The sequence below is a fragment of the Bactrocera dorsalis genome, chromosome 5, assembly GCF_023373825.1.
Source record: "Bactrocera dorsalis isolate Fly_Bdor chromosome 5, ASM2337382v1, whole genome shotgun sequence".
NCBI classification, from domain to species: Eukaryota; Metazoa; Arthropoda; class Insecta; order Diptera; family Tephritidae; genus Bactrocera; species Bactrocera dorsalis.
The window spans coordinates 30,968,678-30,995,330 of NC_064307.1; the positions used below are offsets into that span (position 1 = coordinate 30,968,678).

General features: G+C 37.3%; 1 protein-coding gene across 3 annotated transcripts; it reads left to right on the forward strand.

Annotated features, from left to right (window-relative positions):
- Positions 1–1,926: 1,926 nt before the first annotated feature.
- Positions 1,927–25,869, forward strand: LOC105223994 (ras-related and estrogen-regulated growth inhibitor). 3 transcript variants are annotated; one of them, XM_049457773.1, is made up of 5 exons: positions 1,927–2,226; positions 5,212–5,598; positions 16,872–16,928; positions 24,401–24,474; positions 25,185–25,869. In XM_049457773.1, the coding sequence occupies exons 2-5, from the start codon at positions 5,511–5,513 to the stop codon at positions 25,587–25,589; spliced, it is 624 nt and encodes a 207-aa protein (XP_049313730.1). In that variant the 5' UTR covers positions 1,927–2,226; positions 5,212–5,510; the 3' UTR covers positions 25,590–25,869. The 3 variants fall into 3 exon arrangements, with proteins under 3 accessions (XP_049313730.1, XP_049313729.1, XP_049313731.1); XM_049457772.1 differs by having other exon boundaries at positions 1,927–2,109; XM_049457774.1 differs by having other exon boundaries at positions 1,935–2,083.
- The last annotated feature ends 784 nt before the right edge of the window (positions 25,870–26,653 follow it).

Genomic DNA, 26,653 nt, shown 5'->3' on the forward strand with positions numbered 1-26,653 from the left:
GAGGCAACTGGCGAATTTTCGTGTACTCGACTCAGACCAACACTCAGTTGGGGGGCAAAAGAAGAAAACGATCTCTCTAGCTTATAGCTGTCATATAAATTGACCGATCCGAATCAAGTTCTTTAAGTAATCTTTTGTTTACGTCAATTTGTTTTAATTGATTATAAAATTAAATATATTTCTATTTTACTTTTTTTATAAAAAACTAATATTCAATCAGTAACCATACACTTAAGTTCCATACATTAGCGCTCCACCTTAATGTCCATATATACAACTACATGTAAATATGTATGAGCAGATCGCTTGCAGTGTGTGATCATTGATCACGGCAACGATTTTCCCGTCACACATTAATTGCACTCATTGAAAAAATTTGTCTAATCTACATAGTATAATGCTTCCTCACACACTAGGAACTTCATCTAACAAACATCTTCTGTGCTAACTGCAGCTGATTATTTTTGGGTGTTCGAGCGCTAAATTATTTGCTACATACATATGCATATTTAATGTAAACATTTTGTAGCAAAATTCCGTTAGTTGATTACAGAGAGAGTATAAAAATCTCCAGTTGGATATGTGTGCGTGTGCGCGTTTGAGTGAGTCTCTTAACCGTCACGTGCTGCATTTCTTTTCGTATAAGAAGTTTTCATCGGCAATATGAACGATACATTTGAGTTACATTTTGCTGTTCTTGCTACATTCTTTTTTATATAAATTACAGAAAACTTATTGTTGCATATAGAAAATATTGCATTTAAAAATTCTCCGAATAAATAATTTTGAAAAAAAAATTATAGCATTAAGATTGAAAGCCTTAGAAAATGCCTCTCTATCAACTGCAGCTTCAGACTTCCAATTGAAGTTTCCAAGCCGACTTTGCATTCATTAAGGTAGCAGTAGATTTACCGCTCTGGAGTGCAGCCTCCTGCAGAGAGTGACCATACACTCAGATAGAAGAGAGACGATACTATCCTTGAACTCATTAACAGTGCGTTCGGGTAGGCCAAGGAGTGCCTAACCTCACTATCAATAGCATCGAGTGTCTATTTGATAATACTGGTATGGGTTCCAGGTCACAGCGGAATCGCAGGAAATTGTAAATCTAATCAGCTAACAAAACAAGGCACCCTAGAACCGCTATCGGTAGAATGAAAGCGAGCCGGTGCTGCTATATCCTCTTGCGTTCTATTACTATATAGCTGGGCTTTCAGGAAACTGGCCAGCGTCGGGCCTCCATCGGTACATGCGTTGTCGCAAAATCGTTTTTGTCGTAGATCGATCGCAAAAGATCTAGTGATCCAATTGCCCTCAGTAAGGCTATCCTCTCCCTAGTTGTGGGGCTTTAATGAGGCGATATGCACAAGCTGTATGGAAGAAGATGAGGTGGAAATAACTCAACACTTCAAGAGCCTTCCTTCAAAAATTTCACCCAACAGGCGGGAATGAAATGGAACTTCACAAGAGTTCTTTTTTTATGGCTGCTCTCATTCAAAGACAATAGAGTATAACACTCACCTTTCAGAAGGCGTCTTTAAAAAGATCTTTAACTTTATATAATTTGACCTAAACGTTGGATTAAGATATCTCAACAAGAAAAATCACCATTCCTTATATAAAGCCTCCAAATATACTCAAATCATTTCTGGCTAATCTGTTAAAGAGTTACGACATAAAGTTGAGTACTAAGTATAACATCATAAGTCAGGAAAAAAATAATTCTAATTTTGGAAATAAAATCTAAATTACAATCACTCAAGGGTTAAGGTGAGGTTCATTTCTCTCTCACACTCTCTTTCTCTCTGTACTGAAATCGCTCTGTTCTGAAATCTCACTGCATTGAGCTATTTTTAAAACCACATTTCAAAATGTATTACATATTTCGAAAAGATATAAAAATGTTTCTAACATTTTGAAACAAGCGCACGAACAACAGCAAACGAGCGAACCGATCGCTGATCAACAACATGTTGAGGAACTGGGCACCTATGCTCAAAACAATGTTTTTAGTAGTAAAAAGTGGGCCGAAACTGTGACACGGTGAATTCTGTCGGTTCGACAAAAGCGACTAAGTGAAAACGTACAACAAAAGCAACAAATCAAATTGTAAAAAATTAATAAAAAAATAATAATAATAGAAAAAAATGTTTAAATAAAGGCAATAATATTTTGTGGAGTGTTTTATACTGGAAATTACAATTTTTGCACTTTCGGAAATCTCAAGTTGAAACTTCAACGCATATTTGTTTATATTTCTTTTAGCTTGTGTTTTAGTGTCTAAAACCACATATTATGTACGTTATGTACTTATGTGTTGTTGCTTTGGGAATTATATTTTCGTTTTCAACGAAACACACGTAAAAGTCGGCGAAAATTAAAAATAAATCGAAAATATGCAAACACCGAACAAACGAGTGCCACGCCAACGAAACACGTTGCCGTCGAAAATTTACATTTAGATTTGTGTACATATGTATTTGTATGTGCGCGTGTGTGTGTAGAATTTAGAAGATGAGAAAAGCACTGAAAAACTAAACGATCGCCAGACAAAATAAGCGAAGTGCACACTTCGCAGACAAACTTAGCGCTGCAGACGGTGCCGATATAGGGCAAAATGTTTGTTTTCGAAAATATTTGAAATAGTGAAAATTATTAATTGCAGACAAAGTCGTACATGTGGCGACAACAGACGCTCTTACTTGTAGCACTACACTGCGTATGAGTGATATTTTCGGCAGGTGTACACATAAATATGTATGGTACATAACTCGGCCGACGTGCCCTCTAACCAGTTCACCATATAATGCTTTGTTTTCTGCTAGTCAAATTAAAAAGATGAAAGTGTTTTCTTTGTTGACATTCAACAAGGTATTATGAATATCTTAAATCACAGCCAACAAAATGGCATGAAGCGCGCAGATCAGCGATCTAATTACCATGTCAGAGCACTGCGGCAGTAAAGAACCGTAATACAATTAAATAACACAAACAGAAAGCGAATTTTAGCATTAAAAAGCGACAAGAATGTGACATTGAATTTGCAGTGAAAGGCGCCAACATATATATGTATATGTATATATACATATATATATTTATAAGAAAATTCTTGTTTCTTTTTGGGGTATTTTTGGGATTTTAAAAAGTATTTAAATACATTTTCGACTGTCTGCGATGAGTTTTCGAATACTGTATAATATATGTGTATTCGTAAACTACTGTGATCAAATTTAAAGCTGAATTTTGTCCATTTCATCTCCTTCAAAATAATCCCCTCCCGCTGCAATACACTTATGCCAACGAATTTTTCAGTCATCATGGCACTTGGAAAAATCCTACGTCGTGATGGGCTCAGAGCCCTCTTCGGTTTAGGTTTTATATCCTCAAGGAAGGTCCCAACAGCAAAATATTTAATCCTAATGGCTTCTTCAAGCCATGACTCGATAGTATACATGGCAGTATCCACTGACTTGTCGGCCACAGAAAAGATCGCTAACTGGGTGGCGGGTCACGGCCTAACTAACACAGCGAAGAAAACAAAAATCTATATTTCTTCATTCTTTAAGGGGTAGAACTATTACACTCTCGAGCTCTGGCAAATATCTGAGAGTTATTCTAGATAATGAATTGCGCTGCAGAGAACACCGTCGAATCTAGAACTATTGCAGAATTACCATTGGCTAAAATTGCGGTTTACGACCCCACATGGTCAGTTGTTTCTACACAAGGGTAACACGTCACATACTAACATATGGTGCGTTGGTGTATGGCATTATCGAAACAGTACCGTATCCAGGGATTTGTAACGGGTTAAACTGGTCTGTTTCTTGAAAGTTACGGGCGCAATGAAAACTACAAGGCTTTGGAGGTTATCCAGACTTGGCATTACTACGGGCATGGTGTCGTACTCGACCTTGTTAATAAACTCGAGCTAAAATCAAAGCGATCACATTTTTTCCATTCCCCTGTAGAGAAGAATAGATAATTTCTACAGTAAAATATATATATATATTTCACCGACGAATCAGAGAGTGAAGCAGGAATAAGAAGAAAATCCTTCTGTAGTAATCCATACGCGAAAGGTAGCTTTAAACTAAATGACTGCAAACAGTCTTTCAGGCCGAAATTGGGGGTAATATAAGGTGACAAGGGGCCCTTTTAGTCCATAACATAACCCATAGCGCCAATATTACGTCTCACTGTAGATAAGTCGATTAATATTGGGTGCTAATTTATATAGGAATAGATAGAAAAATCATACAAGTTGGGATAGTCGGAAATGGCTGATACCCTATGCTGCCTCAGACCAATCAACTCCTTCAAGGGTTATTTGAAACACCTCAAGTCTTAGAACAGTAGCAAGACAGGGCACACCAAAAAGATATTTTGGGGTAGTGTTGATTGTGGACGGACCAAAAAGCTTCTACTTACAGCTAAGAGGGCACTTAGTAATATTGTAGGAGTCCTCACATTCACAAAACTGGAAACGTGGATTTGGCGTGGAGGTTGATGTGACGCTGTGACACATTGTCTTTGCGAATGCCCAACCTTCAGAAGATAAGGGTTAAATTACACGGCTTCCAACGACATTGTTAAGTAAAGCAGTGATTCCAAACCGCATTTTGTTTCAGTAGGAATGCTCTTAGATCAAGTGGAGTTTTTGTACGTCTGTTAGACACAAGACAAGCGCCTAAACGGCTAAAATAAAAATTAATTACTTAAATAAAAAAATTAACGACGAAATGAAATGAAAATGATATTAGCTTGTAAGAATCACACACCATTAAGCGCAAATATTTAAAAAATCTTTCGAAATTTTTGTTATTTCTGAAATTTCTTTGTTACATCGAAATCAATCACAATGCTTTAAAAGTGAGAGAAAATAACAAAAAAGTGTAAGAAAATCGAAAATTTTAAATGAAACATATCCAATTAAACGTGGCTACAATAAAACTGTTAACATATGGATAAACAAAATTATTTTGCCTCAAAGTAAAGGAATAAAATACTTTCATTCATATTTCTGTTGCCTCGCACAATGTACGCAATAAAAATGTGCTAAATACCATACAAACATACAAATACATATGCAGAACATTGCTGAGAGTTGTGAAATGAAATGAGCATATGCATGTTTATATACATATATATGTATGTACATATGCACATATACATAATATAGTAATAACAACATTTCTATTACATCTCTAGAACTACGAAAAAATACAGAAAAAATCACTTTAGCCTGCACAAACAGTTTGCCGGTCAATAAGCACAAAAAGCATAGTCGTGTATGGGTGTGTGTGAGTAGGAAAAATGTGTACCTGCGTTTAAAGGCGGCAAGTTTATGTTAAACATTCGCGATCGCCTCACCTGCCCAGCCCCGGTGTGAATGAATACTTATAAACATTGAATTTATTCACTCATCTCGGTTTGCGGATTTTCGTTTGCGGTTTTCGTTGTGGTTTGTTTTTGTGGTTTTCGGCTCTGTTCATATTAATTTAACGGTAATGACAACACGCGGTATTCGTCGCAAGAAATCGACTTTGACAGAATTAAAAATCGCTGTCGTTGGATCGCCGAGCGTGGGCAAAAGCGGTATGTTTTACATTATTAAATGTTAATTATTTACTCAACTCATATAATTATGCAGGTGGATTTAGATATTTATGCATATGAAAATAAATAAATAATTGCAAAATATACTATGAATGATGAGCACAAGGCAATTTGGTGTCAAATGAGTAAAGGCACTTCAAATTATCGTTATATGAGATATCAGTGATATGGATTTTTCAAATGTCTCACACCGAATCATAAGTACTTATACACGAGATGGAACTAGGAACGGGAACTAAAGATGTGTAGCGAACCATCCCGCCCATAATTTATATCAAATCAGATTTTTCCAAACAAGTTATGTTAATCAACTTTTTTTGAGATATCAGAGATAATCAGTCAAAGTAACGAAATGAGAATGGAGCTACATAACTAAACGTGTGGTTTTCAATGAGGCAATACATTTTTCCGAGTTGGTCTTTGACAACTGTAACTTGATTTATATTCGGCTTAGTTTGCAATTTCTTTATGAATATATTTATTCGGGAACAACGTTTGCAAATCGTGCAAATTTATTTCCAAAATAATTGTTCGGTTCGCTCGACGCATTGTCCGGCGTGTCCAATATTCGGTCGACTCACTTTTGATTGAATGGGTATGTTAATAAACAAAATTGACGCATTTGGAGTGATGATAATCCACAAGCCATAGTTGAGACATCTCTAAAAAAAAACACTATTTGGTGAGCTTTATGAGCAGAGGAAATCATTGGCCCATATTTCTTCAAAAATGAAGCCGACCATAATGTTAGAGCGAGTGGGGATCGCTATAGAGCCATGATTAATAACTTTATGCGTGTCTGAATTGGAGAATGTTAAAGTGGATGACCTTTTGTTTCAACAAGACGGCGCAACATGCCACACATTCAACGAAACTGTTCGGCTGCCCCTCTGACATCGTTCATTGCCCTTCTGGCGAACTCTAGAATATTACTTGCTGAACAGATATCTGTGTCTGTCGCCGTAGCGCTTCAATATTTTGACTGTCAAGCATCGGTTCGACATCTCCTTACTGGCCAGAGTTTTGTGCTTACTTTTTCCGACTTTCGTATTGGTACTGCTGCCCAAAACTCTGGTTGAAGTTTTTCTATTGGTACTAACAATTCCTAACGTTGCCCGTATTTGGTAGATTCCTACCGACATGCTTTCCGTCTAAGCTTTCCCTACTACTGTTAGATTAGCTGTACACGAGAGAGATTGCACCGGTCTCTTTAGTAATCTCAGCGAGTGACTGTGCCGTCACTTGATTTTCTTGAAAGATTTCAAGTGAGGGTACCCACTCAGAACCACTCACCGTCCTCACAAATGATCCCAAAGTTACCTTTCACCAGACCAAGCCGAGAGTTGACGGACGCCATTATGAGGCAGTACGTCCAGATCTGATCAGATTAAAGAGGGAATTTCCTCAACCAACACCTGCCACACCAACTTAATTATTTTTTAAAGGGACGGAGGCGGTTTTGACAGTAACCCACCGGTCATTTCTGCTGAGTGTCACCACCAGAAAACCGGAACCACCAGCCGAGGGTTGAAACCGAAATCCAGAAGATTTATTCTTATTCACAGTCTAAGTCAATGGTAAGGTCCAGTCTAAGAGTTGGTAAGGACGTGAAGACCGCAGGCGTTGCCCAGAATGCACCAGCTAAGAGGCGACCTGCACTACAACCGTTCCCTAAATATTTGGGTAGTGGGGGTGTTTATTATCTGAGTTGATCAGTGCAAGAAAATACTGAAGAAGCTTATTCTCATGTTAGAGAAAGTATGGTTTTAATACTGGGTCATATTATATTTTTCTCAATTCTATATTCTAATTCCATACTGTCGATCATAGTATAAATAATATTATATATATATTATATCAACAAATATTGTAGCCGAGTTTATCTAGAATATGATTCTAAGCCTTAGCAGCAATATATTTAATCAATTCATAAGATATTTTGAGATCCTCTGCTATTATTTTTGATGCCAACAAGACGATTTTTAAAATTTTTCGTATGGTAAACAAATGGTTGCCAAACACAAACTGATTGACATTTGGAAATCAAAGTTCGCCTGAATATGATAAAAGGTTTTAGCAATTTCGGAAAGATATATTTATCTATTCAATGTGCGCCCGCAGTTTATATGGATCAGCACTGGTCAAATGCGATGCGAATGTCTTGTCTTTAATGTCTGAATTGCAATACTACAACATTTTTTTTTGACATTAATCTAGTTTAGTAGTGGCACAATCATATATCACAATTAAAATCTTTGCCTTACAAAATTACATACTATATGTACATATACATACATATGAACACATGTAATTGTTGTTTCGAAAACTATTCCGACAAGAAGACAAAAACCATTTGGTAACACATACTTCCTTAAGAACTCGTTGACAAGACAATGGCTGCATCATTCCTTTGTTAATGCCTAAACTTATATTAGACTATATAATAATGTATTTACAATTTCATATTTTTGGTTAAAGAATTTGGCGAATCATTTTTCAAATATTTTTGATTATTATAGCAATATATTTTATTACTGCAAAACTTGTATTTAGGAAAGTATAAAATTAAGTAATTGTGAAAACCACGTACAACTATTTTACATGTTGGTAAGAAACCAAAAAAATAATAAAATCCACAATTGAAAACATTCTAAAACAAGTAGAGAAAGGCTAAGTTTGGGTCCGACCCAAAGTTAAGGAAATACATAGTTTAAGTTTAGTTTAGTTTATGTCAACCACAGGTTTGGAATGCAATCAATAATTTATATATATACATACTTGTATATTGCATGTCCGAAATATTAATATTAAGATTAACCGAATAAACTCAAAGGAGATAAATATGTAGGATATATGTATATTAACTCAAAGCATAAATGAGAGATCCCAAATTCATTCTGGACTAATGTAAATAATTATATCTAGTACTGTAATGGTGTTGTTCATGAATGATTTTTGGATTTTCTTCGCAGCTCTTGATTCTAGCTTTGTTTATTTATCTCACCACTCAGATGAAAGTGTGTGTTCAAGTTGTTCCAAGGCGAAATCCCGACTTTTACGGTGGTCCAATGCCTTCAGTTCTTGACTGTAAAAATTTTATATAGATTGAAGCCCAAATCCTTTCTCAAAATCCGTCAGATTGTGGTCCCAATTCTTGAGAACGTCTTGGAATCAACAAATTGCGGTGTTCAGCAAACACTTGCCTGGTCATCAACAATATTTTCATTACATCGAGCAGTTCTTTGTCTTGCTGGCATTTGAATATTATGTAAAGAAAATGTACGGTCGAAATTTTCAACAATTCGACGAATAACACAGGTGGACGATTATTAGGAACATAAAATGGTCGATCGTGTCATATTAACAAAGCAATGAACGAACGAAACAGTGCTTATTATAGCTATTAAAATCATGGCATCGCCCCCCAAACACCCGTTTTATGAGTTTGGGGTAATTCGTAGATCGATAACGCACACGCACGCTTTGGTGTTACAACAAGGATTACAACATATCATTGCACGAAATTGAAACTCTCTGCTTATGATTAAGAGACCTCACAGATTATCCAATACATATGTATGTATGGTGTGAAGTCAAGCGGATGTTTTAAAAACCTTATATTAGGTATATGACCACTAGAGAAAATATTGCCTTGATTTTATTCATGTTAAGCAAAAGGATAAAGGGTTATTAAAAAAGAAAAGTTTTTTTTCAGTATTTCATTATGATTTCTTACATATTTACTGATAAAGATGCTGTAATGTCAGCCGGCCTGGACAAGGAAAAACAAATGCTAAAAGGACTTCCTCCCAACAAGCTTAGTTGAGTAAAGTTCAGCGTTGTGAAAGATACTACTAGCGATTTGGTATATAATACTATAAGCAAAAAATAGTATGACTTTGTTCATAATTTTTAAATTCTTAGTCAATTCTTCAAAATCTATATCGTCCCCTTCAAAGCAATCCCCTTGACCCAAATATATTTCTGCCAACGTTTTTTCCAATTCTTGAAAAGTTTTTAATGTCAAATTCCAGAATACCGTAACGATTCAGGTTTATTGGCTTCAATTGACTCAGAAACGGTTTCCCCGAAAGCGATCGTTGAATTCGCTGATCAGCGAAAAGCTCACGAAAAATCAATGCGTTATGCGAGCAAGAGTTGTCGGTCCATAATTCCGACCTCTTGTTACGAATAGCTTCGCGCAAAGAACGCATAACACTCAAATAGTATACCTTATTGACAGGTGACCGCAACACACCTCGATAATCGAAGAAAACTATCAACGTAACCCTGATTTTTAATCTGCGTTGACGTGGTTTTATCGGCTTCGGCTCACGATATTCGGCTGATTGACCATCCATGTTTTTCTGGGTCGTAAGCATAAATCCGAGATTCATCGCCAGGGATTCTGGAACAAATCGTATTTTCATTAGGCCCAAATGGTATTTCAAATTAGTTTTCACTTATCCTTCCGATATTCCAATTGTCAGTAAAATTCTCTAACTACACTAGCCGGACAATTTTGACATTTTTTTTTCTGCTTCTGAAACCAAACTTGTTTTTTTATGTTGCCTTGATAAGATACATATATAATTTTGAATATAAAAAAAAATTTGCTAGTCCAGGTTAAGAGAAAAATAAAAGTAAAGTTTTTGCAAAAAATATATTGAATATTACAAATTTTTATCCCTCAATTTATATTTTCTTGTACTTTTTTGAACTTCTGCTGTATTGGTAGTCAGGATTATCACGTAAACATTTCCAGCAATAGTCTGCCAGCATGCTAGGAGTCCATTTGCCTTGATACCTTTTCTCCATACTAATATGTCTTGGTGAAATCTCTCCCCATGTTCATCATTAACTGCACCTAATTGGGAAGAAAGAAATCCAAGTGCGAATGTAGGAAATGTATTTTCAGGGACATGTTACACCCTAAAGCCTGAAATCCGTCAATAGGCTTGATATGAGTTCTTCATAATCGGGTGATTTGGTGTTTACCCAAAAAATTTTTTACAACCTCAACAAATGAAAGCCATGCTTTTTTTCTGGCGTATTTAGTTTAGAGACAAAGTTTTGATCCTTCATAACTCGTCGTATGTCAGGCCCCACAAAAATCCCTTCTTTTAAATTCGCATCACTAAGTCTCGGAAATATAATTTTAAGGTATTAAAACCTTCTCCCGTTTTATCCATTGCTTTTACAAAATTTTTCATTAAGCCTAATTTTATATGAAGGGGTGGCAATACAATATTCTAGGGTTCAACAAGACGAAGATTGGACAACACTTTTCTGATTAGGTACATAGTCTGTCTTTCTTTTTGGCCACTCTTTTTGGATATAGTGTTTGCTTCGAGCTCTGCTATCCCATTCGCACATAAAACAGCAAAATTTTGTTGTAACCAGCTGCATACCTAGTAACATCCCAACTACGAGTACTTTTAAATCAGAACAAATTTTCCAAGAATGTTTAGCATACTGTATTTTTTGTAGTAGATTTTTTGTATTTTTCATAGGTTTCTTTGATATGTACTCCATACGCTAGAGGTACAGATGGAAGTTCGTTACCATTATGTAACAAAACCGCCTTCAAACTTATTTTCGATGAATCAATAAATAGTCTCCACTGATCAGGTGAATAGGTACAAAACATTTTTCATAAGCCCATATATGGAAATGACAATTTGCTAGAAAAGACGAGCTGTGCCGAAAGAAACGAACAAACGATCGCCGATTGTCACCGCTTCGCTTGCTACTCGAACAAGGTTGCGTAGATTCATATTGAGCAAGGTTGCGCAACCTGAATCTATCGCAACCTTTTCCGAACTCGTATAAGAAGTATAACTTCAATAATATTATCGTAATTGGACCTAAGGATTTTTTTTTTTATTATTTTTCTATTGATATACATACTAACAAGAACCAAAATATATAATTTTTTTTTCAGAGCAAAATCCATTTTCGGCTAGTGCTATTAATCGTCGATCCTCAAATACCAAGTCACTTATTTTATTGACGTTTTGATCATCAGCTGATGTTGATGGACGTCCTTAACGTGGTTCGTCGTCAACGCGTTCTCACCCCTCTTTGAATACAAACAACAAACAATTATCAGCAAAGGCCTTATCCAACATTCTTCTTTATTGAATAATTTTACTTATCTAAAAAATCGCTGAATGCACTTTGTGTACTTTAGAAAGACAAGCGTTTACTAAACACTAAAATGATCTGAGACTGACAGTCATACCAATCTAGAAAAAAATTAAAAATATTTCGACGAATGGGTTTTCGCGCGAAATTTGAATTCTTTGCCCACAGGGGGCAGTATCAAATTACAGTTTTTGTATCGTTATTTAGTTTTAGTTCTGATACTTTTTAGGTCTATATTCAATTCTACTTTATGGGCGTGACAACGGTCCGATTACCAAAGAAAAATGTAGAAAATTGTATACATATGTCTCAATTTTTACTGAAGTCAGCACTTAAACTCGTCTGGCCATCCTGAACATTTATATATATAACTCTATATCTATCTCGATTAGTTTTAAGTGTTACAAACAACCGTTAAGTGAACAAAACCATTATATACTGTAGCAACATGTTGCGAGAACGTTCACCGAAGCTATACTTTTCACAGGTGTATTTCTGACAACAACTACATACAAGTATGTATATAATCATTGTATATACGATTATAACTTTATATCAAAACTTAATCGATTTAACTTTCCCATTTAGCATATTTGGAAAAAAAATAAAATACAATATTAACCGAATGTCCACTCCCAAATCAGAGCTCTCCGCTTACTATGTCGATCATCTTGGGTAGTAGAGCAATGATTTCCAAACTAACATTTGTTTTAATAATGAATGGATGTTTCGAATACTTTTGGCGTAGACTTTGATATCAAAATAACTACCATATACAAAGGGAAACAAGGGAACTCAAACCCAAGATCTGGATCTGGTGCCTTAAGCGATCAATCGGTGATATTGTTTGCATTAATTGAACTTTAAGTGGAAATACTCGTAGATACCGTACATCCTGCAAATTGCGGCGAAATGTTGCTTCTCTAGTGATTTCTGCATAACACTCATTCTGTCAGCTTCAATCGGTCCTTTTGAGCGACTTTGTGAGTGAAAAGCTTCAATACAGATCATCTACTTTTGAATGGTAGACGTGAGCCTGATTATAATTTAATCGTCATTATTTCGACGCACAGTGTCGGTGAAACGATTTGTAGTTGAACTGAAGCTTTCCAAATTTTGTATGCAACTCAATCAATTATATATCCAACTGAATCGATCAACAAATTTCTAAGTTATTCAATATTTATATATCGGATGGATCGACCTGCACTTCAGACACATATCCAGTGTTTCTTAAGTTACAATAATTTTACATATAAGGACGCCTTTCAAAAGTATACTAACTTCAACTTAGGCGCGATGTGCATACATTCAAGCGTAACGAGAGCTCCGCTGTGTTGAAACCACACCCACCTCATTTAGTCAAATAATCAAGCTACTCCAAAAACTGTGCTCTATAAAAAAGAAACACAATCAATGGCAATACAAATATAAATATTTTTGAAACCCCTAATGTTTGTATTCAGCCTCGATAAATATCATTGAAAATTCTAAACAAAATTAAATGCATCGCCTGCAACAAAAACACGTTCAAATTGGAAAAATTGCGGTTGCTGACAAACGTTTTTTGCCCCTTTTCATATACACCTTTGCCATAATACCACAATTAGGCTAAATGCAGACTATGAATGAAATTGTTTACGGTGTTTCTTGTTATTGTGTACACAACTGCAAATTTTCGCAATTTCCCACAAAATAGTTTGCCTCATACAAATTGCGTTTACCTACGCTGGCGATCTTCAGCTTTTCCCCGCACACACAATTTTGCCAGCGGCTATTGGCCAGAGTCTATGTGTGTAGACGCCGGCGCTCGGATGAGAGGGGAAAGGGTGTGTCAGTTTGCTCTGCGCAAATCAAGTGGACAAAATGTCATTTGCATAAAAGCATGCAACATCATGCAATAGCAAGAACTGCTGAGGTGTAACCTCCCACGCCACTGGTACGTGTGCCTCGGGCAAAGCTTTGCACCACGACACATACACACACAGCCACACTTAACGGAGGGCGCATGTACACCTTGCATTGTTGTTGTATGCGTTCGAATGTCCAGTTTTTCTCATTTCTATTTCAGACTTCAGGTTATCAAGTTGAGTTTGTTGCCTTTATACTACTTTTGCATGCAACCAACTAACGGTAATATGTATTGCTGCTATTCACATGCACGCGCACGCACACACACAAATACTGTGCTGCTGGCGAGTTTGAGTTTTTCGTGCAACGTGCACGTTCAAATGCCCTAAAATATGCAACAACCTCACTTGCACTAACTTTGTCTCTCATTCGACTCTGCGCCATGTCCGTCTTTGTGTGTGCCAAACACGCAACATTAAGGTGCAATTCACCGGCACTAACACTTTGCAACTGACTGCAAACAGAATGGAGTACATTAGGTCGCATACTTACATACGGACACACATACATACTCGTGTGAATGCGTGTGGTTATGCATGTAAAATTGAGCGTATACATATCAGCATTTGCCTAGCAGCAGCAACACCTTCCCCCCTGGCGTAGCTGCATAAATTGAAAGAGGAAGTCCTTTTTTAGGTTGTGAGTTTAACAACCTCGTCATAGTCGGTGTCGTTGCTAGCTGCGCCAACTCGGTTGTTAGCAGCAGTGAAAGGCTTTCGCTTTTACGTCAACACAGCCAACCATGAAAACACCCTGTAGGAAATGTCCTGCCATAAATTGCTTTATTCTCGCTTCTAAAGCTTGTATATTCAATGGTTTTTGTGTTGTTTAAGCGCGTCGACTACCTGAGCGCTCAAATTTCCCACTCAATTCTGACGAGGGGTTGAAAAAGAATTTCATATTTGCAAATTTTTTTATTTTATGAATTAATTAAAGCTTAGATAACGAAAAACAAGAACGCACTAGAAAGCCGGTTGAAAATGCCACCGTACTTGATGAAAATAATACGAAGCTATCTTAAAGACAAGATGAAAGAAAGGAAATCATACTTAGACCAGACTTTTGAAAATGCCAGCTGCTTTGGAATTTTACATGTTTGGACTCACACAGCCGCGGAAAAATCCGAACTGACCGTGCTTACTAGAAAACACATCCTGGCGAGGGTGAACTTGCAAGTTCACTATTCAAACGACGAAAACCCTAAACAAACTGACGTACTGTGTCAAATCAGCAAGCTGCTAAAAGTCAGCCGATATAATCATATCGCTTCAAGACTTATGGCAAATACCGGAGGTTCGCTGTCAAGTAGAAGCAAATCGCTCATAGGCACAACACAGTCAATGCTACTTGTATTATACGGTGGCGAAATATGGGCCGGTGCATTAAATGGGAAACATACACGAAAAGTGCTTACTGAGATGCACAGGACGACAGTTCTGAGAGTAGCCACGTCGTAACGCACCATATATAAATCCGTGATCCAAATTGCGATGATAAGCGGCGTCATCCCTATAGATCTACTCGAATAGGAGAAAAGACAACTCTGGCTACAGAAAAAAGGAGAAATAGAAATACCAATGCCCACAAGGCAACAGACGAGGAACAAACACTTGAACTCGGTGTATCGGGAGCCGAAAGGACGATCGACCGCCAAACTAATCAAAGATATAGACTTGTGGCACAGTAGAAAACACGGCGAGGTGAACTACTATCTAACACAGATGCTCTACGGTCTTTCCCTTGATTCACTTTCCGGAGAAGTCATAACTTTAACTGAGTCTTTCATAAATTGCTATATCAAATATTCTTCCTTTCAAATTTTCCATACATAAACAATCAAAAGTCATGTTGTCCGAAAGGACGAAAACCCTCCAGCTCTGAAAGTATTCGACGCAGTACCCGCCGGGGTAAGCAAAGGAAGACCTCCACTCCGTTGGAAAAATTGCCGCATTTGGGACGAAGAACAACTTGAAGAGATTCAAAAGGTGTCATTTCAGCTAGACCGTTCATATTTCATATATTCAAAAATTATGACGGAGAGAACGAAACCGTCAATGATAACCGACTATTTGATGCCGGATATTGAAACTCGTGATCTCGGAGGCATTTGGTTTCCCATACATTGCATCAATCAATCGATTTATTGAAAAAATACTCCGGTGAGCAGATAATTTCACGTTTTGGGTCGGTAGATTGGCCTCGGTAGATTTTTCCTTTGGGAATGTGTAAAGTCTAAGTCTATTCAGGCTTTGGAGCAAAATATCACAGGTGTCATTCGCCAGTTACTAATCGAAATGCTCGAATGTGTCATCGAAAATTGAACTCATGGAGACGTAGCCGCGATTAACATTAGAAGGAGATAATGTTCAAAAAATAAATGCTAAAGAATGTTCTTTCGAAAATTCCGTGCTTTTTCTTTAAAAATCCTCGAAATGGATCACGCTTTATAAATTAAGCATTGTGGATTAAGGATCAGCTTATGCCAATGGTTCTTTCAATGTTTAGATGCGAAGTCGAAAATTTTAGAGCTCTTTATTACAGCTATTTTCAAATTGAAAAAAACTGTGTTCGCATTTCTTACAGGGTGTGTTGTCAGGTGTTTCGGCGCGTGCAACTTTTTGGGTTGGTCGTTTTTTATTTCTTAAACAGGAGTTTGTTTATTTGTAGAACGGTTTGTTTGTCCTTTAGAGTATATGCATAGCGAACTATGCCATACGCACATGTTCACACACACATACACCTGTATTTATAATGAAGACAAGCGTTCAAATTCACATTTCGGCTTTGTTTGCCGAACTCTGTTCTTTTCATTTCGCTTTCAATCTTACTCTTACTTTTTGTGAAATTCACACTCGTTGACCTGAATTCATCGCTGCCACCTTTTTTCACTTTCCGCCGCAAGCAAATTGTTCCCTCCGGTGAATTGAGCGCCCACAGGCAGGTGAGCGGACGATTGGTGTGTCTTTATGCAGGCGCTTTTGTAGGCGTTTGCCTGTTTTATTGCTCATTTAATTTACATTAAACACACATGATTTCATATGCATTTGTATATGTATATTTGTATGTGTATATACTCGTGTTGCTCGTGTTGATGAGCGAACTTATGTGTATATCATGTCACTGCACTAATTATATATTACTAGCGCTAATTAATTAAGTATAAACAACTCATTGTTTTCCCGTTTCCGTTTCAGCTTTAATTGTGCGTTTCCTCACCAAACGTTATATTGGCGAATATGATCATCAAACAGGTAAGCGATAATTTATTTCAGGTTCAAATAAAAATTTTCGTAAATCACTTTTACACGGGTATGATATTAGTGAAATTCAAACATTTTTAATGTTTACTAAACTCATGGGCCACAGGCTAAATCAGCAAGTGCTGGTCGCAGGGTAAGTCGTAATAGCTCCAGGGAACTATTAGCTTTCAGCAAGGTCCACTTTCAATGGTTATAAGAGTTTTAACTGACCACTGTTCGATCGGTATTCCTGCAGTATCTTACCGGATGCGAACTGCAGCAGCTGTTTGGAAGAAGGTTAGAGAGAATTATCTCAACAGTCCCTCATACTTCTAGACAACCAGAAGAAATAGCGTAAATATTAGGTCAGTCGAAAAATCCACGGCCTTAGCCGCACGAGCTCACTATTGACTCTGAAAACAACGGGCGGCTGATGATTTGAAGCAGTATTTTAAAATGTTCATACGTAATAAACCCGAGTTTTTGCACTGATATGTATAAATGGATGAAACATGACTCTATCATTTCACTCCAAAGTCCAATCGACAGTCAAACATACACGAGGACCATCAATAGCGGCTATTAAGTAGCGACGAAAAACTACCGCATTTGAAGAAAAAGAAACTTCTGTTTCACCGAGACAGTGCACCATGCCACAAGTCAATGAGAACGATGGCAAAAATTCATGAAATGGACCTCGAATTGTTTTCGCATCTATTCTTCAAATCTGACCCTAGCTTCTATTTTCTTATATCAACAGAATCTTCTGTGGAAAGAAATTTTTATCGAAAGAAGAGGTGATCGCCGAAACTGAGGCCTATTTGGAAGCAAAGAACAAATCGTTGTACAAAGATAGTATAGAAAATTTAGAGGATCGCTATAATAGTGTAACATCAGCCTTGAAGGGAACTCTGTTGAATACAAAAACAAACTAATTTTGAAAAAAAAATATGTTTTGCTATGGTTGGTCGGGGACTTTTCAATTGACCTGTTAGAAATACAACACCTGAGCAGATAAATGAAAGGTTCAGGCCGCTTTCACTGATTAATGCACATAATTTCACTTTTAAATTATTTTATTATTTACCCTAGGACTTTAAATCTAAATATCTTTAAATTAGCACGTAGTAAGTATACGAGAATATTACTTCTTATGCTCTGATACGTGAATAAGAATATGAATGTCTATTCTATATCTCATTAGATACATTTCTCCGTATTTTTCTCAATTTCGTATTGTTGAGAAATACCATTCATAGATCAATCTTGGTTTTTATATGTATATACAAAACTTTAACTATGTAATTTTACTTGATAAAATAGCTGTAGGTATTATATTCGTGCCAACAGATAGCGTAACTTAATTATTAACTATTCCATTGTACCAATATTCCGAGCAAGCGTTGGGAAGCAACTGTCCTTGTGCGGCTTTTCCAGGATATACTATTCATTTGACGCTGAAACTATTATGAATAATACTACGAACAGGGTATATTAAGTTTGCCTAGAAAAAAAAACGTGGGAGACCCTACACTGTATATACAGCTTCTATCAATAAGGATGATGTGATTTTGACAGCTCGTGGCCGCCTTGTTCGTTTATGGATTTGTGTCAAATTTTGCCTGTGTGTTCAATAAGACTTGTCAATTCTTCATGTCACATTGCACTTTGGCACTACGTTTGGAAAATTTTCAAATTACTACGCATATTCATGTTCATGGAAAATTTCAACAATTTACATTGATCGAAAAATGACTACCTCAGATAAGGATTTAGGAATTTTAGGCTTCAACAACAAACAAAAATGTCGCTATTGAGATGAACCAAATCCTCTTCTAATAAGATCAATGCAATTGCATCCCCAAAAATTGGTCGTTTCGTGCGGAGTGTGGTATGGCGGCATTATCAAGCCTTATTTCTTTCGAAATTGGCAGGAAATTTCACGATGTTGACCGAATTTTTTTCCCCTGCAATTTTATGAAATAGACGTGGGATATCTATTTTCAACAATACGGTGCGCCGTCTCATATTTCACATCTAAACAAATATATACTTATTGCGTGCAAAGTTATGTGACTCGTTAAGAGAAGAGGCCCAGTCTACTGGCCACCAAGATCACGCAATTTAACGCCTCTAGTTTATTTTCTCTGAGGATATGTTAAATCAAAGGTTTTCGTCAATCAACCAACAACACTTGAGTAGCTCGAAGAGAATATTCAGCGCACTGTAGCCGAAATTCCAGCGAAATGCCGCACCAGGTCATCGAAATTTTGCGTAAATGTGTGAAGATATGCAAACGGAGTCGTAGTAATAATTTTACCGACATTTGGTTCAAATCATAAGCAGCAAAAAATATCTGCATACCAAAAAACACAACCCGTTTTGACTAAATTTTAGTATTTTATTTCATTTTAGCACCACGTCAGTCTTAACATATTGGTAGACCCTTCTATATGTATATAAATCATCAGCTGGACTAACTGGGTCGGTTTAGCCATGTCCGCCTTTCCGTCTGTCTCCCTGTATAGACGCGAACTACTAGCTCCGTTTTTAAGGACCTGAAAAAAACCTTTTTCTTTTGTGATATATCTAGCTTTTTGCCTGCAAAAGTATTTTTGCAGGGTGCTCTTCTTCATTGCCTTAATATGCAGAAAACCTCAATCGAAAGTCATTGTATTTTGTGTGGATTTTTAAGGTAAATAAGCACTAAATGAGCATACGTAATTTGAATGATTGGGATACGAAGAATGTCCTAGCTGGCTAAACAAGTGTAAACATGAGGGACTGGAAGTATTAATCGCAGATTGTTGCCGTAACAAAAAGGATATCGCATAATCTTTGAGATTCACACAAACAATCATTTCAGAATGTATGGTAAAAGCAACTGGATATACTCAAAAGCAAGGAAATTTTGTGCGATATGAATTGAAGCCAATCACATTGAACACACAATTTTGCAAGTCAGATATGATAGAAACAGAAGTCGTTTTCGCATCGGTTATGACAGACAATCGTGCATGCAAAAAATCATATGTGAAAACTGTTCAACCAGCCAATTCAACAGCAAAGCTGAATATGCTTGAGGGCAGGGTAATGCTCTGTATTTGGTGAGCGTAACTAATCATATAAATCGTCAGCAAAATAAGCATAAATCAGTGAAAGGGACAAAAATGCAAATAAATGACATAATTTGAAGATTTATAAAGTTTTCAACAAAAACAACAATAAAAGCAGTTTTTCCATGCTAAAAAATTCGTGATTAATGCTATCTCTTCGACACATCAGCAGAAAAATTTAATTTTCACTCCACAAAGTCCCGAACGCTCATTTAAGCGCGAAGTGCTGTAAAAATTCAATTACCGCAAATGAATTATAAAAGGTGCATAAATGCATTCCAGAGGGATTCCATATACCAACATACATATAGATTTATATATATTTGTATATACATACAAATACATACATGTAGACATGGTATATATATGTATATTCGCATATTACGTGTCAGATGTACCGTGTGATTATTGGTTTTACTTTTTATGTACTTACAAGAGAACAACGAAAAAATTCAGCACTCACATTTTTTATGACATCAGCACACAGTTTAATTACATTCACAACATTTAATAACGGATTTATAAATAATTCGATGAATAAGTTCACTATTTCAAAATTAAATTTGGAATTCCGATATTTCTTGCTTATTAATGCAATTTATTATAATTTTAATGAAATGCTTACAAATATAATGACGTTTCACATTGAAAATCGCGGTCAATTAGTCAACAGGCACGGACTGATATTACTTTCTTTGGTTAAGTCGCACATTATATTGAGAATGGGACAATGGGAGAACGTCAACATGCAGGATACCATTTATCGGACCAGTCGGCCACGTCAGGAGAACTGACTGTTAGAACAGTTAAAATTTATGATAGAACGATTTTGGTAAAATTCAAAGCTGTTCTTATAAGTTACAGCCACCCACCCTGGAACCACGTTTGCATTACTTCCGGGTGGCGTTCCATTTTTGTCATTGATATAAGTCTGCGTATTGGCGTCCTGGTCCCACTTTTACCTACGTAGCAAAACTGCCGCAAATCTCTGGATAATCCCTCAGTTTGCTACACTCATGCGTTCAAAGAATGAGTGTTCAGCGTCGTCTTTTGTCGGGTCGTTGTATAGGCATGAATGTCAGAAGGTCAATTCGGGTTTTAACGCTTTTAACTAATATTGTATCACCTAACAATGTTCGGTAGTCTGATGGAACTCTGAGGGCTGCGGTTCAGTGCACTCTAGGCCACTACCTTGCGCCGGTTTACCTTTTTAAGCACATCTGATCTCAACTCCGTATAATAGGATGCTGATTGTCATCGACATTAGGAACTTTCTCTATTCTTGGCTAGGGCTCCTTATGTTGGCCATAAATCTGATAAGTTGGGTGGTCATTTTGGCTACCTTTTCTTTTTACGCCTAGTATACGTTTACGTCCTAAGAATATCCGCAGTCGTTTGCATACTTATTTCGAAGGGGTATGTGCTTAGCAGTAGGAGCTCTGTTTTTTCCGTAGGGAGCTGGAGGTTGTTATGAAGCCTTCTTCTGTATCTCGTGCTGTAATTACTGCTGCAATGTCGTCCTTGTAGCCAATTAAGTGCGATTCGTCTGACATTTCGAGTTTTAGTACAGCACCGCAGCTGATGTTTCACATGTCTGTGCCTAGAATGGATCCTTATACTGCCTCTGACGTGACCGCCATCTGTCGTGATTCCTCTTTAGTTTGGGACAGCAGTTTTATGTTACTAAGGTAGCTCCGCACAACAGCTCTGTGGTAGTCGGGAATTTTAAAACTTTTTTCGAGAGTGTCGATCATATTCACCCATCTAGCGCTGTTGAAGACATTTCGGACATCTAAATCGCCAGCACACTATTCTTTTGTATTTAAGCCATCTATGCTGTGCCGCTTCTACACTCTCAATGACGCATGTTATAGCTCCTAGAGTTGTTCTGTCGGGTCTAAAGCGGTGTTATCTAGGGGAGAGTAGTCCAGCTTCATTGATAGTCACTTTGAGTCTGGGTTTAAGTAGCCTTGTATAAAGCTTTTCCGCTGTGTCAAGCATACGTAGTGGGCGGTAAGACAAGTTGTGATCTCCTTTTACCTTACTGATTAGCACCAGCCGTTGACAACAATAGGTATTAGTAAGGATTACCATATTGGTCTCAGTCAAAATCAGTCCCGTTGCATATGTAAACCGAACCGTAGACCAAAACGCTGTTATGCTCACTTTTCTCCAGCACTCGCTCAAAAACAAAAAATAATTTAAAAAAATTGCCGATTCTGGAGGAAACCAGGGAATCAGTGCATTTTTCACGAAAATCAAGGAATCAGTGCCGAAGGTCAAAATCAGGGAATTCCCTGAAAAATCAGAGAATATGGTAACCCTAGTATTAGTAGTATTAACCAAAGTATTGCCCATCCGCCCCTGTAACATTTTCGAATTTTTTGATCATATCCCAAAAGAACAAACAACCATAGCCAAATTTAGTTAAAGGAAGCAACGTCTAAAAGGCGGGTGAACAAAACTTTCCAGCCGCTGTTTTAAAAATAGTTTTTAACTACTCTGGCAACATGAGTTCAAGCCTTTTCATGGTGGAAAATTATTACATCGTGTCTAGTTAAAAAATACAAGTGTTTCTCGGTAACCGCTCACTTCAATTTGATGACTTGTTTTTAGTATCGTTTGCTATTAATGATTTCACCTGGTCTTAGAAGCTTACAGTACAGCCCACCCTTCTGATCCCACAAAATACAAGGCATATCCTTGGTGTCACTCATATTCGGCTTTGCTGTTCATTCGGCTGGTTGGCCATGTTTAATATAAGATGTTTTGCATTAAGTGTTAGCCTAATGGGTTCGTCTCACATAAAGCGTTACAATCCGTTGTAAAAAAACTACTTCTATTTGTACCGTTCAAGCAGTATTTTTGACATGCAAAATCGTCTCTCATTGCCTCTTGACTTCAATTCTCATGATACCCAATTTCCTTGCTTTTGAATATGTTCGGCTGCTTTTAAACATTTTGGCTGCTTTAGTGACCTCCAAGGATTCTATGAGCTCTTCTTGTTTTTATGAACAACACTCAGCTAGTACTGCTGAAAGTCTCTCATCTTCGAACTATTTTCGCCGTCAAGGACGTTTTTATGTTTCAAGCTAAAATCACCACTTCTAAGTCATATAAGCCACATTTAACAAGTTCTCTTATCTGGAGTATATTGACCATAAGCTTCCATCAAAATACGTTGACTTTCGGTTGTAGTTTTCTTCTTATTAAATTAATGCAGAAGGATTCCTGGCAAAAAAACTTTTGCAGGCAGAAAGTTTGACATAGTATGTAATCCTTCGTCCAGAGTGGAAATAGGGTAGCCATGGATTTGGCAGAAAGAGTTTTAAGCTCCTAACTCTGAAGAAGCGAGAAAGTTCTGAAAGATAAGCGTTTACTTTTGAACACATGCCATCAATTCCATTACCCGACGTTATCATACAATCATCTGCGTATGAGGTTATAGAAACACCGCCTGGTGGTTGTGGGACTTTCGAAATGAGGTGGTTAAACAGTAGCGGGTAGAGGACACCACCCTTTGGAGCGCCAGTTTAAGACTCCTTAATTTAGATTATTCTCCTCGAATTAATATCGATGATTGTGAGCTGATCAGATAGTTCATGGTCTACCTCTTTAGTTCTGGAGCCTTTGACAAGTCTCACGAGCTATCTGTGCATTTACGATGTTAAGTGCTGTGATGATGATGTGCATTTAATTGAAGCCATGCTGGTATTCGGCTAGACTCCGATGGTGTGTGAAGATCAAAAGTAGCAAGGCCTCAAGAGTTTTCACTACTGGGGAAAAAAGAGTTATCGAGCGATAAGACTTCTCTAGGTTCCAGGCTTTAAGTTCGACATAGTATTTGGGTGAAAAAAATTATTGACTTTCACAATTCAAGTTATCACATCTCTTGACAAATCGTACCTACATAGTTATAGAGCCAATATGATAGAAAATATTGCTGTATCAGCGCTGATGGTTCTTTTAAAAAATGGTACATAATGAACATAATAATATAAAGTAAAATTTTTATAAAAACTTTCACTTTCAACTAAATTATTCGCGGCTTATAAAAAGCTAATAGCTTTCACTCCATAATATGCCTGAAAGCACGCAAGCCACATACGCCTACACGTCTACATTGTTCATGTTGCACGCCAATGCGGTCATACCTCACAACTCCTCTGCACTTTGCATGATTTCCATTCCTGCCACCACTTTAAAGTGAGAAAATTTAATATACATGAGTGTTGAAGGCGCCACGTCTACATATCCATACACAAGCGCGTGCATATAGTAGCTATATTATATGATATATACATAAGTACATAATAGTGTATGCAGAAATAAAAATTCAAAGCTCTCTTTCATTCGCTTATATTGCAGAAAATCGATACAAGCATGAAGCGATGGTGGAGGGGGAGCCGGTGCTGTTCGAATTACTAGACACATGCCCCAAGGTAAGTGAATTATCCTGTCAGTGCGTGCACATATACACACACAGCCATGTTGACTGACTGCCGCCACAGCAAGGACGATAAGAGTCGCAAGGACATTTACTGTACGTGCGACACGCATTACACACAGTTGTACACACGTTCACACCTATATCGGGTGAAATCACTCCTGTTGCTTGTTGACTCAACTGTGAACGCTGACGCAGAAGTCTGTTGACAATTACATACATATGAACATATTTACATACAACCAAAGGCACCTACATTTGTCGGTGCTCTCTGAAAGCGCACACATATGTATACATACACACACACAGAGTTGTAAAAAGTTTTAGGTGAAAGTGGTAAATGCACTCACGGCATTGAAGTCGTATGTATTATATGGAATATGTGTCAGCAGTGCGCCGCTGGAGTAATAACTTTATTTCCATTTTCCACATTCTCGCCACACACAAAGGAGCGCCAATCAGTCAGCTGGCTAGTTGTGTTTGTGCTCTCCGCATCATACTCACTGTTATGCAGTTGCTTCTTTGCTTATTCATAAATGAATTTTATTGTTATTTTTTCTCTCTTCCCTACCATGAATGGCTGATGTCACCTCTCAATGCTGCACAAATAACAACAACGACAATGATAACAAATAAAAAACAAAAAATAATAATGGTGAATAATAATGGTGGTCGGTGATGTAATATGTCACGCCAACAACACAGGCTAATGATGAGTTTCCCAATGCCGCTGAGTTGATGCAATGGGCCGACGGCCTTCTACTCGTCTACTCGATCACCGACCGCAGCTCGTTTAATTACATACGACGCGCCAAGTCAGACCTACAATCCGATACACCAGTGCAATTAGTGGCCAATAAAGTGGATATGGTGCATTTGCGCCAAGTTAGTCGTGATGAAGGTGAAATCCTCGCCAAAGACTTTGAATGCAAGTTTAGCGAGGTCTCAGCGGCGGATCATGTCGATCAGGTGGCCGAAGTGTTCCACGAACTATGCAAGGAGGTGTTGGCGTCGAAGCGCAAGTCGAAACAAAGCCTTTTGGAGCGTATGCTGGGCGGCGCACGACCCTACAGTCGAGGGAAGAGCGACAGCAATCTACCGAAGGACTGATAACAGCTGCAAACAGCTTAGCGGCGTCTTGAAAGCAGAGTAAAAGCAGCCGAGCATTCTAAATGTTGCTGTGAAAAGCAGTTATAATGCCGCTCCACAGTTTAAGCGTCTCGGTTATTCAGTCGACGTTCGTAGGACTTAGCGAAATTGTAATAATTAAAAAAACAAAATGTTTTAACTTATTTTTTTATGTAGCGCATAACTGAAACGAACTTTATTTAATACATTTTCCAATGCACGAGTTTTTGTAATTAAAATTAGCTTTAAAATAAAATATACACAACATATTTGGTAAGCAAATTTAATTGGCATTTGTACTCGTAGTAAGAATACAGTAAACAAGAATGATCTCTTATTTCGCATAAAGTTTTAATATTCAACGGACAAACAACTTATATCTCACAAAGCTTTTCGCTTAAACAATCGTTCAGCGCCATCTAGTTGTCAATGCTTAGCGGCGAAAATCGTTCAGACATTCAGGTTCAAAACTTGGCTGAAAGCTGCTTGGAAAGCTTTTTTCAACCATTCTAGTAAAGTTGTCAAATGCAAAAGTTTATTAAATGCTATAACGCAATTATTAGCTACACAACTGCATCCGACAGTTGCAATGATGGATATCATTGTTCAACTTTTTAAAACGTTTGAACCTTTTTATATGAAGAACCCAGGGGGACATATATGTATATAGCTAATCAGCGTGATGAGTTGAGTTTATTTAACCATGTCCGTCAAACTGCCCGTCTGCCTATCTGTATATGTATATACATCAATTCCTAAGCTTTTGGGACATAAATTTGAAATATTTCACATATCCTTTTCTCAGTTGACTTCTCAGTTGACGAAACCCCGATATCAGATCACTATAGCATATAACAGCCATACAAATGACTAATGAAACGAAAGTCCTTGTATGGAAAACTCTTTTAGATTATTTTACAAAGCATCGCTAAATCTTACGAACAAATTGTTCACTCCGGATACCAATAGAATTATGGTAGCTATATCCAAAGTCATCGATTAGGGGGTAGTAAGATATGGTAAAAGCAACATTTTTTTAATAATTT